The 20,704-nt window shown below is 45.7% G+C and overlaps 1 protein-coding gene and 1 pseudogene across 1 annotated transcript in view; one reads left to right on the top strand and one right to left on the bottom strand.

The window, feature by feature from the left end:
- Positions 1–20,704, top strand: part of PPP1R14C (protein phosphatase 1 regulatory inhibitor subunit 14C) — a 62,455-nt gene that overhangs the window by 20,680 nt on the left and 21,071 nt on the right. Inside the window, exons 2-3 of the mRNA XM_070417472.1 lie at positions 13,898–13,981; positions 15,500–15,532. Coding sequence (XP_070273573.1) covers positions 13,898–13,981; positions 15,500–15,532 — 117 coding nt within the window. The remainder of the gene's footprint in view (positions 1–13,897; positions 13,982–15,499; positions 15,533–20,704) is intronic.
- On the bottom strand, positions 1,977–2,122 carry LOC139013392 (small nucleolar RNA SNORA48; annotated as a pseudogene).

Here is a 20,704-nt window from a genome sequence, read left to right as displayed (position 1 = left end):
CTGGTTTCTGCCAGATTTTACCCAAACAATTGGGGTAACAGAAGGGATGTGAGATTTACTGAGGTGATCCACAATAATTCTACACAGTATTTCTGTTTTAAACCTAAAATTATATTTTACACTGAATGACCACATTTAAATCTGATCCTTTCCAATATTTTTCCTTCACACAGAAAATTCAACAATGTGAAAAAAATCAAAGTAGAATATTATACTCTAACATAGATTCAGTCACTGTGGAGAGAGATATATTTATTATTGGGGCTTATTTACTTCATTAGGTGATGACTACAACTTGTTGTCTTGTCAAAATGTAACTTTGTACATATTACTTACAGCATTAAGGGCTTCTAATTCAGAACAGATTCATCTACTTCTGGTTTTGCTGGTTTTGTGGCAAGATAATCTACTTACTTGAATCTTCTTTTGGTAATAGCTTAATTAGATGGTCAGACAGATCTTTACACAACACATTCAAAAACTATAAATTTCGTTCCTAAGTGGTTGAAGGCGAGTTAGAGTGTTGAAAAGACAGTGTGGCTACTCTGTGGAGAATGGCCAAGTGGGCAGTGTGGAAGGTCAGGCCACAGTTAGGAAGCCGGAGGGAGCTGTGTGGCCCAGACCAAGGTGTTGGAGGTGGGAATGGAGAAGGGTGGGCAGATGTGGGTGCTATTTGGAGGTAGGATCAACAGAATTTGCTAGTGAATAAGTGTGACATCTGGCAGGAAGGTGACAGTAGTCATTTGCTCAGGACACATTGTCCTGGTGGGTGGATGCCCTTGGGAAATGAGACAGGAAATCAGAAGCTTGATTGGGGAACAGTACAAAGGGCACCACCTTCTTCCGAGGTATTTTAATTTACCCTTTGTTCACTCATTAATTCCCCTTCTTGGCGTTAGTTTTGTGGATATAACCCTCCAGGGTCTGTGTGATCTTTTTCCTCCAAAGTGTCAGATGAAGAGTGATGCATTTAAAATGTTTGAGTCTACTCCCCATCTCCCACGTCTTAACATACTTCTTTCTCTTGACACAGTGTCAGCTCAGACAGAGGTCTTAACGCAATAGAGCAGATTGCAATGTTCTTTGGTGACTTAATTGACATCCTCATCCCATTTTTCATGGTCACTGTTAATTGGATTTGAGGAAGACTCAGGTCTCTTGATTGGATAGGGCAGCCCTCCGGGTGTCCCTGATTGAATTGTGCCAACATTCTGGCCTTGTTGTGGAGAACTGGGGAAATACCTGAGTCTCATTTGTAATATATCATCAAAGCATCTTTTACGTTAGAGGGATTTCTGGCGATGGCTAAGCTCCTCATGTTGATGTTGATTGTTTTAGCGTTTCTTTCTGTGGAAACATTTTCTGACCTCACATTCTGGGGCTGCTCCCATTTGGAACCCTTAAAACCTTACTCCAGACCAATATGGAATGTTTTATTATCAAGTGTGCCTCTGGATAGAATTTGAAAGCTGTGGACACCTTAACACCAACATCTACAGTTTGGAATCTTAACCTGCGATAGTTCTACACTGAATCCAGCCCCTCCTCTTAATTCTTATGAATCCCCCAGCTTTATCTCCACCCCCTAAAACAGAACACCTCTAGGAAGCTACAGGAAGGCCAAGGCCAAGGCCGTCACTGTTCAGCAAGGCCCTCCAAGCTCTTAGTCTGGCCTTGATTCCTCATCTCATTGTAGGTCAAAGTGCCTGACCAGGATAAATCTCATAAGCTCCCAAAGTCTTCATTTTCTCACTTGTAATGATAGCACCTGCTACTAGGGTTGAGATGAGAAGTAATTAAACTCCTGATTTTAAAAGCTATTGGCACAGTGCCTGGTTCAATGATCCTGATAAATATTAGCTATTATTGTTTTTATAAAAGAGGACTGTCTTACTCAAATTTGCACTTCTTTGACCAGGCCTAGCAATGTACTTTGTGATAGTTTGTGTTTTACATAGGTATTTTATTTTATTTTTTTATGTGCCTCAGGCATGAAACAGCTCTGGCCATTGACACAGGCCTCAAGCTAGGATGAACTAAGAAATGTACATCTGCTTTGCCCCTGATTGATATAGAGCAACACCATTCAATCAGGTGTCTCCTTGCCCATTGCCATGGGGTTACACAGATATTTTAAAGAAAACAAACACATGGGCTCTAAGTCACTGATTCATAGCTGATTTATGGTTCAGAACTTTGCCTTTTTATATTAACCAAAGGACATAATAGTCCCCACTCTGGGACTGATTTACTGATTCTTGGAGGGTGTAGATCAGGTGAGTTGCTAATCAGTCTTCTGGACAGAGGCCCGTAATCATTAAAAGATGCAAAATAAAACTGACGTTTTGAGCTCTGTAAACAAAGGCGTCTCCCAGATCTGATAAAAATTTGAATCAAGACTAATCTTCTCCCTGGCCCGGGTCCACTGTTGATTTCCTCAGACTTACAGTAGCTCTCATTGGTGAAATACTTACTGTAAGGCAAGCCCTGTGTTAGGCAAAGACATACTATCTAATCCTTGAAGCCCAGTGAGGTGAGTTCTATTTTTATTTATTCCCATTTTATGGATGAGGAAATTGAGGTGCAGAGAGGTTATATCACACAAATAGTAATTGCTAGAGCAGGGACCAGAACCCAAGTCTGCTTGGCTTAAAATCTGTTCTGAAATACTATTAGGTCAAGCTGATGTCGAGTTTCAGAAATATTCCTTTAAGAGCAAATATTTAATGGAGTGTCAACAATGTGTAAGATGATGCTTGAGGTCCACTAAGAAGAAACCTGCTTGAAGTGTCCAATTACACACTGTCCCCAGTCTTGGTGTTACTTGGTCTGGAGGGAAAAAGGAGAGCTAGCCAAACTTTCTTTGTCCAGATTGTGGTTTGTTGATCTCTTCTGAAATATTTGTGAATTCACTCATTCATTCTCTGCCTGGGTTCACTGTGAATTCATGATGGGTAACTACAAGCTGGTCCTTATACTATGTTTGTCTAGACCACCAGTTCTCCCATTTTCCTAGGTGACATATGCATACCATTCCTCTTCCTCCATTCTCCGACACCTCATCTCAGCCATCAGCCTTGTTTCCTGTTTCATTGAGAAGATAAAGACAATCGGAGGGAACTTCCACAAGTCCCCACGTGTCCCCACTGGCATGTGTCCACACACACTGTGAGTCTTCTCACAGTGGACGAACTGTCCACATTCCAAACTAGGCACTGTAACTTCTTGCCCACCCAATAGTGCTCTGATATTTCACCTCACTGTCTTTTTTTTTTTTTTAAATATATTTTATTGATTTTTTACAGAGAGGAAGGGAGAAGGATAGAGAGTTAGAAACATCAATGAGAGAGAAACATCGATCAGCTGCCTCCTGCACATCTCCTACTGGGGATGTGCCCACAACCCAGGTAGATGCCCTTGACCGGAATCGAACCGGTCAAAGCTATCAAGAATATGACATCTCACTTAGTAGGCAGCTCAGCTTTAACATGCAAACACAAGCTCTCAGCCCTGTCCTTCTCCCAACTGCTCTTTCTGCCTTGTTCTTCTCAGTAATGGCAACCTCATCCTAAAAGTTATTCAACTCAGAAACCTTGGTGTCATCCTAGCCTCGTATCCTATATTCAGTTGGTCAGTAAATCCCATTGGTTCAACTTTCAAAATAAACCCCGAGTCTGACCTCCTCTTCCTTGGTCCATAACACCAACTTCTCTTGCCTGGATTATTTTAGTAAGCTCCACCTGCTCTCCCTTCTTCCTCCTTCATCCCCTACCACTTTATTCTCAACACAGAAACTAGAGTGATACTAATCATATAAATCAAATTATATATATACTAGAAGCCCGGTGGACAAATTTGTGCACAGGTGGGGTTTGGACAGCCCACCCCAATCAGCACTGATTGGGCCTGGCCAGCTGGGGGGAGGGGCCCCAGGCGGTTGGCCAGCTGGCCCCGCCCCCTGGTTGAACTCCTGGTAGAAGGGACAATTTGCATATTAGGCTTTTATTATATAGGATGTAGCATGTGTTATTACACTGATCTCAATACCTCTCTGATCTTCCATTTCTTTCCCCTTCACTCTGCTCCCCACACTCCCCACTGGCTTCCTCATTCCTTATACATGCCGTAAGTGTTTCCTCCTCAGGGCTTTGCAACTTGCTGTTCCCTTTGCCTGGAACAGTCTTCTCCTAGATATCTGTGTGGCTCACTCCCTCACCTCCTTCAGAGCTTTACCCATAGTGAACCTTTCATGATCACCGTTTTTTTTTGTTTGTTTGGAATCACAACACCCTCAACACTTTCTATTTCCCTTTCCTGCTTTAATTGTTTTTACAGCTCTTATCTCCATCTAACACTATTTTGCTTATCTAAGTTCCAGGAGGGCCAGATTTTATCTATTTTGTTTCCTACTCTATTCCCAGTGCCTAGAATAATGCCTAGCATATAGTAGGCACTCAATAACTATCTGTGGGATGAATTTATCCACAGAGTGTCTATTTATTATAACTATGCACAAAGAAGAGTGCTTAGGGTTGGGAGGGGCACAAAAATAAATCGACATGTATACTATTCTTTGAGTGTTCCCCATAGTATGACACAAGCCGTGCACACGACCCCTCCTTTTTTAAAAATATATTTTATTGATTTTTTACAGAGAGGAAGGGAGAGGGATAGAGAGTTAGAAACATCGATGAGCGAGAAACATCAATCAGCTGCCTCCTGCACGCCCCCTACTGGGGATATGCCCGCAACCAAGGTACATGCCCTTGACCTGAATTGAACCCGGGACCCTTTGGTCCGCAGGCCGACGCTCTATCCACTGAACCAAACCAGTCAGGGCTCCCCTCCTTATCATGAAGTGCCCTGGTGATATGAGACTAAATGGTCTCAGGCATGGGAGTGGTCTACAGCTGGAATGTGAGGTTGGTTGGGGGGTGGGAGAGCATTCCAGGTGGGGATGCCCATGTGCCTGAGTGACGCAGGAGCACTCAGCATGGGAAATGAGTCACTTGGTTTGGTAATTTCATTTGCTTCTAAGTTTCCTGTTTGTGAAGTTCAGTGTCTCCCTAGAGGAGTGCTGAATGCTTACCTAGGATCTTCACAATGTAGAAATTTAAGGCAGGAGATTTGATTGGCTGCAGGAGTAGGCTGATCCATTTGGACTTTTCTCACCCATTTTGTGGACTTGATTTGGAAATAGTTATTTAACTGTCTCTAAGATGTGGCCCAGATTATTCACATCGTGCTTGAGCGTGCTATAGGATGACATGGGCACAGTACATTCGGTTGGCCGTTTAGTGGGATGGAGATAGACCCTATAATAGTGTGAGGGCTCAGTTCCCTTTTTCTGCAGTCTCTTTCCTTGATCTCTTATTTAACTACAAAGTAAAAATCATTTATAGAGGCTGCCACGTGCTGATGTGGGCCAGGCTTTGATTTATGCAGAGAAGGAAGCTTAGATGATACCAAATCCTGTGGTTTGCAAACTTGTTTATCAGAGTCATCTGGGAGCTTTTAGAAACCACTCCAGGCCTCCTTAGTCAGCATCTCCAGAGAACACACCCAATAATACATACTTGACATATATAAAGAAGTTGCCTGTGACCTGGAGGAGGGAGGGAGCTCTCCATCGGCTGCTCTGGGTCACTTGGATCTGGGTCCTTCTGAGGCAGCCCATTTGTGATAACAGCTAGACCCCATTCCCTTCAACTGCCATTTCTGTGATGTGGCTCCTGACCCGGTGCCCCAACCTCCTCACCCTAGCTCTCCTCCAATTCCTCGGCAGATGTTTATGCTGAATGCCTGGTGTGGGCATGGCTTTCTTATCTCCTTTCTTTCTCCAAATCCCTCTCCTATTGTGGTTACCCTTTCCTTACCTCCACTCCCACCTCCAAATGGTTACTCAGCCACTTCATAATCCTTCTGAGGATTTGGACACAGCTTGAGCCACGATTTATCTTTGTATTGTACAATCCTGTTTATTTTCTGGTGAAAGAATGTGCACGAAATGATGCAGGATTTTAAATGGTGTGTGTAACTTAGCGAAGAGAACCAAATAATGTTCCACCACCATTTGTATGTCAAGTACCAATCATTCTTTTATCATTAATTAAAGGAACAATTCTTCAATTGTCTACCAAGCAGCAGTTTATTATCCTAGGGCAGTGACTCAAATCTCAATCCTCGAAGGCCCGCAGAGGGTTAGAAGGATTATCAGCCACGCGTACCTGCCTTAGGCCTTGGAGAGGTTCAGGATGGGGAGTGTTTTTGAGGGAGAGGAGAAAGCTAGGAGGGGAGCCCAGTGTAAGAGGCACGGTCTCCTCGGGGAGCAGCCTGATGACTTTCATGCGAAGGCTGACTTTCTAGTTCCTGTGGTTTGTCTAGGAAGTTACACTGTGGGCCTCTCACCACCAGCAGACGGAGGGAGAGAAGGAGTCAGTGGGTGAGGCACCCGAGGCAGTAGTCACATGGCCTGCACAGAGTAAGCACTCACTTAGTGTACATTATTGCGGTGATTATTAACAACGCTGCAGAAATGCAGAGCACGTGTTCCTGTTTCCAGGAAGCTCTGCATCTGGGGGCTTTTGCTCACATTTTCTTTTCACCCTTATGGTTTTGAACAAGTTGGGGGTGTGTTAGGTCTTTACTTGAAATATTCAGGCACCAGGAGTGACAGGTTCCTGGGAAGAGACATTTGCATTGAAATTTAAAAATATATATATATTTTATTGATTCTTTTACAGAGAGGAAGGGAGAGGGATAGAGAGTTAGAAACATCGATGAGTGAGAAACATCGATCAGCTGCCTCCTGCACACCCCCCACTGGGGATGTGACCGAAACCAAGTACATGCCCTTGACTGGAATCGAACCTGGGACCCTTCAGTCCACAGGCCGATGCTCTATCCACTGAGCCAAACCGGTTAGGGCTGAACTTCTTTTTAGAAAGAGTAACGAATGCTCCTCGGTGCCCAGGCTACTTAGCAGCTTCTGTGGTCCTTGCTACCGTTTGCTGAGTATGCGCTCCACGCCCGGGCACCTTCACGCCAACTTTGCATTGAGCTCTTGGAATCAGTCACCCCCATTTTACGTGCGTAGGGCAAGGGCTGGGAGGGTGAGCTCTCTTGCCCCAGCTCACACCGGTAGTGAGTGGCAGAGATGGAATTTAAACCTGGGCTGGTCTCTCTCTAAACTCCTTGCACTTGGCCACTCCCTGGCCCCTGCCCAAGGGTCTCATTTGTGCTGAGAGGCAGGTCAGAGGGGCCGGTGTGGGAAGATGGAGGATTTGTTCCCTGGGTTCCTGTTCTGTGCCCTGTTGACCCAGACCCTCCCCACCCCCAGGTCCTTTTATCTCAGAAAAGAGTGGCCTTATGACCCGCTGAGACCAAGGGTGGGACACATCACACCCTTTCTGTCCGACTCTGAGTCCTTTTCTAAAAACTGCGTCTGGAGAGCTACGATAATCTCTCCAGAAATATTCATTTGTTCAACAAGTCACTATATGTTGGTTTTAAGAAGGGCAGAGATTGGGGGTGGAGGAGGAGCGCCCTGCATGGAGGGTGGGGAAGGGAAATGGGGCTCAGACTTGGGAAAGCACCTCCTCAGCTTGGCTCCACGTCATCCCGCTTTCCCACACAGCTCCTCCCTCCTGCAGTCAGCATCCCGTGCTCCCCTAACTTCTCGGATTGAGCACCTTCTCACCAGTGCCCCCCTCACCGCGGAGTCCACAGCGCCAGTGCTCACACCCACCCTTGCGCCCACCTGCTGCCCCTGCGCACTGCTTCCTCGGCTTCCTGCGGGCAGCGGTGCTGCTGGGAGGCCTGAGGGCATCGGTCCTCTGTCCTTCCGTGTGACCCGTTTTCCTTCTGAAAGCTTCCCCGTCTCCCTTCATCCGATGTTCTGAGGCCCCTCCAGTGATGCGGCAAAGCTGGCTCCTTGTTAACTGAAGAAATGTCTTCCAGATCCCAGGGCTGATTTAAACGTTGAATAATATAATATTTAAACATATCCCACTTAAAACCAAGTATAAACTCCTTCTGCTGATGGTTCTTCCAATTATAAAATCAAATCAAAATTGCAAATCAAATGTAAATAGCCAGCCAGTGGCACTCAGCTGTACAACATGAGTTCACTGTGGTGGCGGGTGTCACGTGTGTGGGTTGGGAATTAGGTGCAGACTGCTGCCGCTCAGCGTCCTTAAAGCGACATCTCTGGCTTTGCTTGGTGTAAATAAGTCATTTAAGTATTAAACCTACCCTTTGGCCTTTTTCTCAGTCACCCATGACAACGTAATTCTGCTCGATGCCAATGTGTACACACAGAGCCAACTTGGCTAGCGAACAGCCATCCAGACGATTCTTAGAATAAATAGGCTTGCTTATAGAACGTTGTTTGGATTGTCATAAAGTGAAACCATGATGTGTAAGTATTTTCACAGGGCACTCACCCAACCCCCAGGCTGCAGGCTGCCTCCGCTCTCCGGCGTCTTCCTGTGTGGGTTTCCCCTGCAGGCCTAGAGTAAGGGGCCCTCGGAGGTGGTGGCTGTCATAACAGGTTGTCTCCACCCCCGGCCCCGCTGCTCATGAGTCTCCCTCAGCTGCCAGTGTTCGTAGGGCTGCCATCCCAGGGCACTTCACACCCCCATTTTGAGGCGGAGACTGTGCTGTGAGCCACTGTCACCTTCGGCAAGCTGTTAAGCTGGTTGTCATGGAGCTTGAAAACCATAATCCATTTCAAGCTGTTTTAGCTTGAGCAGTCCTGCCCCCTTCACTGTGGAGAGAGGTGAGCGTGTCTATTTTTTAAAAGCTGACACTCCACTTGACAGGCTTCATGGTGTAGCTCGTTAGAAGTGTGTGTGCATGTGGTATGCGTTGAGTGTGTGTGTGGTGTGTGCATGTGAGTGTGCGTGTGTGTATTGAGTATGTGTGCATGTGAGTGTGCGTGGTGGTGTGCATGTGAATGTGTGTATGTGGTATGTGCATGTGAATGTGTGTGTGCGGTATGTGAATGTGTGTGAGTGTATGTGGTATGTGTGTGGGGTGTGTGCATGTGAATGTGTGTGTGGTATGTGTATGTGTGTGCGTGGTGTGTGCATATGAATGTGTGTGTGTGCTGTGTGCATGTGAATGTGTGTGGTGTGTGCATGTGAATGTGTGTATGTGAGTGTATGTGCATGCGAGTGTGTGTGTGGTATGTGGCATGTGCTGTCACCCAGGCTGACTGTTTCGGGGACCTGCCTCAGTTGCATTGCTGCAGCCTGGCGCCTGAGCCTGTGGGGAGCTCCTGGCTGTTGCAGGCCTGGCTGTAGGCCAAGGGTTCTGCCGGCAGGGCTGTGCCTCTGTCACTCAGCATGGCAGCATGCCCCTGGGTGTGCCAGTTGGGCAGCTGGCCCAGCTGCAGGGCCTGGGCAAAGGGAGGAGGGGAGGAGGCTGCTGAGAGGCACTTCGCTCATCGGGCATGGGGCAGGCACTGGAAATGGCTTAACGCAGAACTGCTTGTTGGTTTGTGAAATGTCCTCAGGGTCCCAGTGTGGTCCTATGATGGCGTCTTCTCCAAAACCTCTCAGCTCAAAACTGGGATCTTCTCTACTTTGTCCTTCTCCCTCGTTCACCATCCAGGTCATCTCCAGATTCCACCTGCTTTGCCCTCCCTGCTTATCAGTGTTTGAAATCTTCATTCTCACCACAACCTACATTCAAGCCCTGTTACTCTCCCCGAGGCGGGTGATGAGCGATAAGCGAAGTGCCTCTCAGCCTCTCAGCGGCCTGCTCACCTCCTCCCTTCGCCCGGGCCCTGCCGCTGGCCAGCTGCCCTCCTGGCATTTCCCACCCTCGCTCTGGAGCCCTCAGTGGCTCTGGTCTTACAGGATGAGGGGAAACTGTCAGGCTGACGGACTTTGTCTTTCACAACATTTTAAGGAGTTACTAACCAACTTAAAAGAAATCAAGATATTTTTACACTAAAGATCTGTATTTTCAACTTTTCCTGAAAACTTGGAGGATCTCACAGCCCTGAGTGCAATAGGCAGGAATGGAGTGTTCTTTTTGCTGTCTTCTCCTGGGACTCGTTTTCATGTTTGCCACACTCCCCACTACTCCTTATAGAGCCCCTATCTGCCTCAGCGCTCATCTCTGTTTCCTGAGTAGCCTCTTTTAATATCTGCTATCCGACTCAAGAAAAGGGCCTTTCTGCACGATGTATTTAGAACACACCTTGTATTCTGGCCTCCTTTGTACCTTGTTGCCTCTTGTGGGTGCTCCCCCTCCCCCTTTAAACCTGTCCAAATCCTGCTATTCCACAAGGCCAGCTGACATGCTCTCTCCTCTGTGAAACCTCCCGGCCCGGCCCAGGTGGAAATTTCCCTCTCCTTAATTGCCAGGGCACTTGGGCTGTCTCTCTCTTTTGGTGCCATTGTACATTGTTTTGTCCTGAGCTTAGATGGCATGTCTGTCCCAGACAGAGCCTTACAGCGGCTGACACATGGTGCCTCGTACACAGTGGGTTCCCAGCAGGAAAGAGGCGCCAAATAATCAGGTGCCTTGTTCCGTGCGTCCCTACAGGAGGGCCTGTGACTACATGTTGTCAGGCGGTGGCTTACCACAGCGACTCTGAAGTGATTGTTTGATCTGTGTTTAATGTGGGGAAACCCCCAAGCCCCAGTGAACTCTGGGACACCAGAGTAAGCAGTGTCACTAAGGTTACGTTCAGTGATACTGCTTTATTCAGAAGGTAGAGACACAGAAACCGTCAATGGAATATAGACTATTTCCACACTCCTCATTAAAAATGTTGAATGCCAAATAGACACAGGGTTCTATACCCGATACTAGATCAGCCTTTGCTGCCCAGGCCTCTCCCACATGTGCCTCTGTGGCCCGTGTCTCCATGTCCTTCTCATCCAGACTTTGGTTTGGCATCATGGACGGTGGGAACGCACCTGGGCTCAGGTCCCTCCTACCCTCTGATGAATGAGGGTGGGTAGCAACATAGGTTGGTAGCCAGTGCCGTTGCCTCATGATTGTTGTAATGACTGGGGGACTAGTTTGCATCAGCTTTCCCACCGGGATGGTCACCCCCAGGGTTTCCCAGCCACCTGCCTTGGGTAATGGCGGTGGCCTCGCGATGCATTTTCTTTACTCCTGTTGAGGGTCTCTGAGAAGGAAGGGAACTTTGCTTCCCACCTCTAGTCCAGGGTGGGTGGGCTCCAGGGCAGTGCTGTCCCGAGGAATGAGAGCCTCTATAGCAGCGGTTCTCAACCTGTGGGTCACGACCCCTTTGGTGATCTAATGACCCTTTCACAGGGGTCGCCTAAGACCATCCTGCATATCAGATATTTACATTACGATTCATAACAGTAGCAACATTACAGTTATGAAGTAGCCACAAAAATAATTTTATGGTTGGGTCACAACATGAGGAACTGTATTTAAAGGGCCAGAAGGTTGGGAACTACTGCTCTATGGGGACCGTCCAGGGCAGTAGTCACTCACCGCAGGCGGTAATTGAGCACTGAAATTTATGGCTCATGCGACTGAGGAGCTGAATTCTTTGTTGATTTCATTTCAGTGAATTTCAGTTTAAACACCACCTGTGGCTGCCATGTTGGGCGGCCTGGATCTCGAGGACTGGGGAAAGTGGGTCATGCGGGGCCCGAGGGAGAGCTGGGAGGAGGACACCTAATTGCCGGGGCCTCCTACGTGGGCAGGCCTGGAGCTTGCCGTCTTGCGACACAAGTAAAAGCCCTTTTAACCAAATTGGGTGGGGCATCAAAGCTGAATAGCAGCTGCAGGAAAACTCTTTTCTGGCGTTCTGGGCAAGCCATTATTTACTTATGATCTCCTTTAAGAAGAGCAGACACAAAGGCCCTGTACCTGTGACTCCTGGAGCAGGTCCTACACCGTCTTCCTCTGCTTGATTTCATGAACCATCACATAAATATATACCTGCTGCTCCAAACATTTTAAATGCTGCACCCAAATGACTGATATGGGGGGTGGGGGGTGGGGAGAGGGAAGGAAATAGACTATGACTGAGATAGGCCGTGGCCGGGAGGCCCCGAGGCTGTGCCTTCCCAGCATCACTCCGAGTTCAGGGGCTGCCGGTGGTGTTGTCATCAAGGGCATTTCTTGGATGGTGTCTCAGGTCCCACCAGTCCTTTGACTCTGAGAAGTCTGGCACCCTTGACAGCTCCACCACTGTCATCTTAAATTCTTTCGGCGTGGTTTCACACAGACACAAAAAGAGGAAGTCGGGCAGGCACAGGCAGGTGGTGGAGGGGAAGGTTAGGGCTGGGCAAGGAGACCGGTACCCAGGGAGGGGGAGCTGCACACATGTTCAGTGTGGTCTTTCCTGGTGTCCTGACAACGGAGTGGAGCCTTGGGGTCCTCCCAGCATCCTCTGCTCATAAAGAGGCCACATCTGTACATACCTCTCTGCTCTGCCCCAGGAGGGCTCCACTCAGAGAGACAGAGGGACTGGATGCAAGTGGGCCCCGTGCATTTCAGGTCAGGGCAGCAGCCCCTATGGTTTCACAGGAGTGTATCAGAGTCCTCAGTGTCCTCAAAACACTTGGGTCTGCTTTTGTGTTGGAACAGGGGAAAATGTTCTTAGTAAATGCAATTTACTAGAAAGGAAAGACTCAGGAAGTCAGCCTTGCCCTGAAGACCAGATGATGCAGCTGACACAGAGCGGCTAAGCCAGGTGGATGCACAGGTGTTCCCCCCCCCCCCCCCCCCCCACATGTTTCTCAATCGCTTCTCGCCCATCCCTGTGGCTGGAGGGGTTGGAATGCAGGTGACTCCTAATGGGAAGGTGCAATGCAAAATGACAGCGCTTCTTAGATGTGATTTGATTTCAGCACCCTCAGAGGTATGGGGGAAGATCAGGTTGCAGGAGAAATGAGAAGCAGCAAAGACTTACTTTGGATTGGAAGTACGGGTTCCAAGTCAGTGAGGCCTTTCACACATTCCAGCCATACATTCTTGCCCTAACTTCTTGATTGGATGTTTAGTTTTGGGAATATTAAACTCCAGTCATTCTGGCTGAAATGATAACAGGGATTTACTTGTGAAGGTGCCAGTTTTAGAGGAGGTTTGACTCGGTGACTGAGTGACATTCTCCAGAACCCTCTTTCCCTATTTCTCTGCCCCTGCCCCTTTGTGGAGCCAGCCCCACTCCTTTCGGGTTCCATGATGACTGCTGGCAATGTTCAGGCTCAGAGCTTCCCCAGCCCACGGTCAGATCGGAGGGAGAGTGGAGGGATGCGTCTGTTGGAAGAGCTTCTATTCCCAGAGGCCCTCACTGATCTCAGTTGGGTCCGAGTCCTCTCTTGAGTCAGTAACTGGGGCTGGGCTCAGGCGAGACTCATCCAAGTGCCCCACCTCAGAAACCTGTGACAAAATCAGGTTTTCCTCAGACCCAGAGTCATAAAAGAAGTTATTCAACCCCCCAAAAAGAATCAAAGATCCAGTAGTCACTGAGAGAAGGGGAGTCGTTGGGTAGGAAACCCCAACTCTCACTACTCTTTCTATAATTTACCAATCCTTCTTGTGTACTTATCATTGCAGTTTTCTGCCCGAAAGCAGAAAGTTGTTATTTTTGAAAATTTACTTTTTACTGCTTTGTGACTCTTAAACTTCCTTTGTTCCCCCTCTTCCCTTCCCTCTCCTCCCTCCCTCCTCTTTTTTCTCCCTCCTTCTTCCTACTTTTTCTTGTTTTCCCTCCCTCCCTTTTCCTCTCTCCCATTTCCCCTTCCTTCCCCTCCTTTCCCTCCTCTTCCTCCTGGTCTCTTCTTCCCCTTTATTGTCAACTGGTGATCTAGTCATTTATTTAACTCAACTAAGTTGGTTCAGCACGATGTAGTTTCTCACTAAATAGAATGCCTTCCCATTTGTCCTCCAGGAAGAAGAAATGCCAGATGTAGAAATTGACATTGATGATCTTCTTGATGCGGACAGTGAAGAAGAGAGAGCTTTAAAATTACGGGTAAGCAGCTTTCAAAATCTAGAACCTTCCCGTTGTAGGTGCTTGAATCCACTCGGGGTTCCTGAGCTTGCAGAGGGGAAAGCGATGGGATGCTAAGTATTCACCCTCATGAAGCTCATCTCTGATTCTCTGACGGTAAAGCAGTTCTTGACAACAGTCAGTTTTCGAAGCACCTTATGGATGTGAGTTTTTCCAGCCTTTTCTTTTGGGAGGGAGAGCTGGCTCTTCCTCTTGAGATCCATTTGCCAGAGAAGGAAGAGATGCCCAACAATTGTATGAGAGGGAGAAGGGCTGAGCTGGAACTGGGTGTCTAAACCCAGGACTCTGGTCTTGCAGTTGTGGATTATATCATTCATGACATTCATTTCTACATAAGATTATGTACAACATAATTCTGTTTAATAAAGTTTCTTTTACTAGAGTATGCTCACCTGATAGCATCCTGGTACATGCTGAGATGTCTCATGTTTCCTTGGCCCACAGTAATACAATATTTATTTCCCTTCCCAGAAGAGGTCAAATCTATCATTTAAAAATCTGTATTTGGGAGTTTCTAAAACCAGTCAACCTTTGACTTGCCAATGTTTTGAATGTTCACAGGTAATTACTGTTAATGGTTGTTGGTTATTACCAGGGGCAAATGATCGCTAAAGGCAATTAAAGGGCACATTTTAATGTATGAATGTGTTAATAATTACTAACATCCCTTGAGTGGCAAACAAGTCTTGGTTTAATGATTATATCTTGTTGGTAAATTTAAGTGGGAGATGAAAGTTAAAAAAAGGAAAGCGGGCATCAGTTTTATACAGCATGGAATGACATCAAGTTTTCCTAACATTGAGAACTTGAAAGGGGTGTAGCTACCATCAGGTCATCCCCTTTGGTTCCCAGGTGAGGACACTGAAGCCTGTAGAGGTGTGACCCAGGCCCCTGACTCTCCAGTGTGATTATCCAGTGTGATTGTCACCGTCTTTCATGGGCTGTCTCAATTTAAGTATATCCCGTTCATTATTAACCAAGTTGGCAGCCCAAAGGAAAGGTGTGTGTGTGTATGCCTGTGCATGCATGTGCTCTGGAAAATGTAAGGCATTCCTGCATATGAAGGACACAACTCTTTATATCTTTTTAAAAATAAGTTTAAATTGATTTTTAGAAGAAGAAGGGAGATATAGAACCATCAATGAGAGAGAAACTATCGATTGGCTGCCTTCTGCCCACCCCCTACTGGGGATCGAGCCCGCAATCCTGGCATGTGCTCTGACCAAGAACCAAACCCGTGACCTCTTGTTTCCTGGGCCAAAGCTCAACCACCGAACCACCCCGGTCCCGCACAACTCTTTATATCTCTAGGTGGTCAGTGGGTATTGAAATAAAGTGTGATTCTAGATAGTCAATATGAAATGTTGATTCACCATGTTTAGAATAATACTATAAAGAAGAAATAATTTTTAATTTCACCTTTAAAATGATACTGATTTTTAAAATAATAAAACTTACCTTCTGTGTATTTCATTCCAGGAAGCTCTCGTAGACTGCCACAAACCAACAGAGGTAAGCAAATCATGTTTCCTAAATGCCATGTTTAATTGGTTTTTATTAAATCAATTAGTCTATTTTTAAAGCCAAACCACAATAAGTGGGTTTGATTACATATATACTAAGTAGCAATTATTACCCATAATTATTTGTAAGCCTGAACATGCCTGGTTTAGGAAGACTTAAAATGAATTGATTTTCATGCGTTGCTTGCTTTTATATAAAAGCCAAACTTCAAAGGTAATTGTAAGAGGTTTTGGAATCATTTTAGTAGAGGTTTTAGGTTGTAACTGGAGAATGCATTCTATTGGTGTCTAGGTGTGTATTTTTTAAAAAGCTTACAGCCAATTCTGTTGTTCAAAATTGAACAGTTGCCTTTTTTGGAAGGAGCGATTTTATGTTTAGTTTGGATACTTATCAAGTGTATAAGTACTACTGTGGAAAACAATGGGTATTAGTTTGGTTAGACCGAAGCATTTAATGTATACACTAAAGACCAAAAGAACAATGTGGGAATTGAGGATTTGATCAGTTAAGAAAATATTGGTCAAAGAAGTACTTTTATTGTATCTGTGATAAATCAGAGAAATAGGAAGGTTTATCAGATGCTTGGGAGTCCATTTGGTGGTAGGACTTCTGCTTTTTAAAGTGACATAATTACAAAGTGAGGGGAAAGCATGCTTTTATAAGAATGTGTAAGATTTAAATGACTGGGTGTTTTATGATCATTTGGTTTATGGCCAGTTACTACCTTGAGATTTATTCTTACGATCTCTAGTTCTTCTTTATATTGATTCTATCTTGTGGTCACAGGGATTTTTAATTTTAGTTATTAAAAATATTTTTTAATCAATGTAATACATAGTCATACTTTTGAAAGTCAGATATAAGATTAAGCTTCTAAAGAAAAAAAACAGCAGTGTCTTTTATTAAATCAACTAGAGGCCCAGTGCATGAAATTTGTGCACGGGCAGGGGGTGTCCCTCAGCCTGGCCTGCACCCTCTCCAATCTGGAACCCCTCAGGGGATGTCCAACTGCCAAGGGAAACCAACAGTCGGACAGCCCTCTCATAATCCGGGACCTCTGGCTCCTAACTGCTCGCCTGCCTGCCAGCCTGATTGCCCCCAACTGCCCTCCCCTGCCAGCCTGATCACCCACAACTGCCCTCCCCTGCCAGCCTGATCACCCACAACTGCCCTCCCCTGCCAGCCTGATTGCCCCCAAGTGCCCTCCCCTGTTGTGACCAGCCTCCTCCACGCTGCGCAGAGCAGTGGGACCCCCAGGCCTCACCACGCGGAGCTTCCACTGTGCGTGCGGCCATCTTGTGGGGGCCATCGCATGAGGGTGTGACGCCACCTAGGCTTTTATTATATTGGATTTGTTCCCTTCCCCCCCAGGTTTGGACATCCATTTTTTTTTTTCCTGGAGAGGTATTAACATAGAGCTGATTAAAATGTAGAAAAAGAATGTCTTTATGTAATGCAAGAAGAAAAGGAGTATTTTTGTTTGGTTATTACTTGGACCTGGAGGATCCATAGTTAACAGCATAGTGGACATTGTAGCAATCAGGGGTGGGGGTACTAGGAGGAGCTTGCTTTTCTATTTCTCAGTCTAACTGTGCATGATTTTCAGATCTTAAGATCACATAGAAGCGCCTCCATTGCTTTGGGATGTGACAGAAAATGCATTTAATATGGGCTTGAGGGCACCTGTGTTAGCATCTGTTAAGGTAGTTGCCAGTCCAATCAATGGGCTTTTAGAAATCTCTTCTTACAGTTGAAGGTGGCTGTGCCATTCTCTCAGATAAACATCCGATTTTTTTTTCTGTGCATTTATTTCATTTCTGTGAAACAGAGGTTGTGCTATTTCCTATCATTTTGGCAATCAAAGTGGATATGATCAGAGGTTCGTGCAGATGACTAAGTCTAAGAGTAGGTGGTGGGAAGCATCTCTGGGCCTCAGTAACCTGCCAGGTTGTGGAAATGGCACGTCCACATGAAGACGCAGGAAAGGAATTTCTGCTCATGGTTGTAAATAGAAGCAGACAGGAGCAGGCCTGCTTTGTGGTTCTTTCTGTGTTGGCAGCCGGAAAGCAGAATCCTCAGCTTTTGCCTTGGTCTCACTTTCTGACACGCTTTGGTGGTGGCCATTGTCAACTCATTCTGATCACATCAGCTCTTACCCATGTAGCATTTTAACCTGTTGTTTGAAATATTCTTGAGTTTCTGTGTCCCTGGAAGTACTCACAGTCCCTGTTCACTGAGCCGATTGTAGGGGAGAGAAACTATAAACTGGATATTTACAACACAGAGAGGCTGTGTGGGTGATGGGAAGAGATGCGGCTTGGCATTTTGCTATATTTTCTTTATTCATTTGCTCAACAAATGTTTATCAAACATCTATGTGTCTGTAACTAATCTAGGAACTCAGATAAAGCAGCGAATCTGTATGTTCCTTTTAAAAACAATCTCGTATAAGGCCACAGTGAGCTATGGGGAGAATTTAAATGCTGAAAGAATATTAAAAAAGGAATAACAGGACAGAAATGCCAGGGTGTCAGCTTATCCCATAGTTCTCTAAGTTAGGAACCAACTTGCTTAATAGGATATGATTTTATGGGAATCTGTACTTGCTAGAGAAACTGAGGAAGGGGGCACTTCACTCCACTCTAACCGGTGTGTCTACACTCAGGGGAACCTTTCCATGTGGCTTCTTAGGGGGTTTCCTTAAAAAAGACTGCAGTTTTGGGCTGCGGTGAGGTAGAGCTTGAATGCTAGATTAAGTTGAAATACAATCTTTGAAAGCTGCCACCTTCAGAACAATGTTTCTGACTAGTGAGAGAACTGGGAGCTTCCAAAGAAAGACTATAGTCATAGTCTTTCTTTGATGAAAAGGACATTCTAGTGGTTGTAGCCCTCGGCTATGAGAGCCTTATGTTTCAGTGTACGGTAATTAGAGGTAAGTAATTAAGGGGTGGGACTTATTCACCAGAAACATGAGTAACCTTACCTAGTAGCCAAAAAAATTTGGTCCCAGTAGGTCAGTTGCTCACACACTTAGAATAGGGCTCTTTATACACCAGGCCTCCTCGGCCCAGGAAAAAGAGCCGGGCTGTGCTGGAGCTGGTGTTTGGACCCCACATTTGAGTTGACATCCTGTGCTCTGTCTACTTCTCACCTCCTTTCTCTGAATTCTTACTGGGTGAGCACATGCTCCACTCTGGAATATTTATAAACCTGATTAAGATGATCTTCATTGAGGAAAATCAAGCCAGAAACATTACTAGTAGGTGAGCTTGCCAAAGACATGGAGTTATGGAGCAAAACTCTGCATTTATTTTCTAGTCTTCATTCCACATCCTCTGCCGAGTTAGGAAACCATCCCCAACACCATTCTCACTTCTGACACCAATTGCAAGTGCAAGGCCATACTCATGTTTGCTGTTTTGCTAGAAGGATCCACAGAACTCACTGAAAGTTGTCACACTCTCAGTTATATCACAGTGAAAGGCTACAGGTGAAAGTCAGCCAGGGGAAGAGATGCAGGGGACAGAGTCCAGGAAAGTTCCAAGTGCAGAGCCTCCAGCCGTCCTCTCCCAGGGGAGGCACAGACAGTGTTGACTCTCAGCTATGCGGTGTGGCAGTGTAGAGTATTGCCAACCAGGGAAGCTCATCTGAGCCAAATATTTTTTATTGGGACTTGGTCACATAGTCATGGTTGACTGCCCACAGTGACCTCAAGTCACCAGGCCCTCTGGACATTGAGCTGGTACCATGTGACCCAAAGCCCCCACCCTACATCACATTGTTAGACTGTCTTTCACGTCCCAAGGCCCCAGGTGAACAAAGACACTCTCATCAGGCAGAACATTCCAAGGGCTTAGAGCTTGCCTCCCAGGAGCTGAGGGCAAAGACTAGACATCTTTCTGGGCAAGGTTAAATTCTTTACTACACACTCTTAGAAGCAGTTTGACCATGAGAATAGTGATGATGATGTTGACAACAATAATTGTGATGTAACATAAGGAAAGAAAAAAGAGATGCCATGATAGGAAGAGCCACACGCATTTTGCCTTTGGATGCTTTTCTTCCAGCAATTAATGATTTTTTTATTTTTTATTTTTTTTATTTTTTATTTATTTATTTATTTTTTCGCTTAAAGTATTACAAAGGGTATTACATAAGTGTCCTTTTTCCCCCCCGCCCTTGACAAGCCCCTGCCCTCCCTTACCCCCCAGTGTCTTATGTCCATTAGTTATGGTTATATGGGTGCATACAAGTCCTTCGGTTGATCTCTTACTCCCCTCCCTCCTGTCCCCCAACCCTCCCTGGCCTTCCCACTGCAGTCCGACAATCAGTTTGAGGCAGCTCTGCCACTGTATTTATTATTGTTCAAAAGTTTGTAATGGTCTTAATTATCCATGAATGAGTGAGATCATGTGGTATTTTTCCTTCATTGACTGGCTTGTTTCACTTAGCATAATGCTCTCCAGTTCCATCCATGCTGTTGCAAATGGTAAGAGTTCCTTCTTTTTAACAGCAGCATAGTATTCCATCGTGTAGCTGTACCACAGTTTTCTAATCCAATCATCTACTGATGGGCACTTAGGCTGTTTCCAGATCTTAGCTATGGTGAATTGTGCTGCTATGAACATCTGGGTGCATATATCCTTTCTGATTGGTGTTTCTGGTTTCTTGGGATATATTCCTAGAAGTGGGATCACAGGGTCAAATGGGAGTTCCATTTCCAATTTTTTGAGGAACCTCCATACTGCCTTCCATAGTGGCTGCACCAGTCTGCATTCCCACCAGCAGTGCACAAGTGTTCCTTTTTCTCCACATCCTCTCCAGCACTTGTCGTTTGTTGATTTGTTGATGATGGCCATTCTAACAGGTGTGAGATGGTACCTCATTGTTGTTTTGATTTGCATCTCTCGGATGATTAGTGACTTTGAGCATGTTTTCATATGTCTCTTGGCTTTCTGAATGTCCTCTTTTGAAAGGTGTCTATTTAGATCCTTTGCCCATTTTTTGATTGGATTGTTTATCTTCTTTTTGTTAAGTTGTATGAGTTCCCTATAAATTTTGGAGATTAAGCCCTTATCAGATATGACGTTGGCAAATATGTTTTCCCACGAGGTGGGTTTTCTTGTTGTTTTGTTGATGGTTTCTTTTGCTGTGCAGAAG

Source organism: Myotis yumanensis, unplaced genomic scaffold, assembly GCF_028538775.1.
Source record: "Myotis yumanensis isolate MYYU_CA2020_CCGP unplaced genomic scaffold, mMyoYum1.0.hap1 SCAF_6, whole genome shotgun sequence".
NCBI lineage: Eukaryota > Metazoa > Chordata > Mammalia > Chiroptera > Vespertilionidae > Myotis > Myotis yumanensis.
Note: the sequence above shows the minus strand (reverse complement) of the source record. Positions and strands in the feature narration are given on the sequence as shown.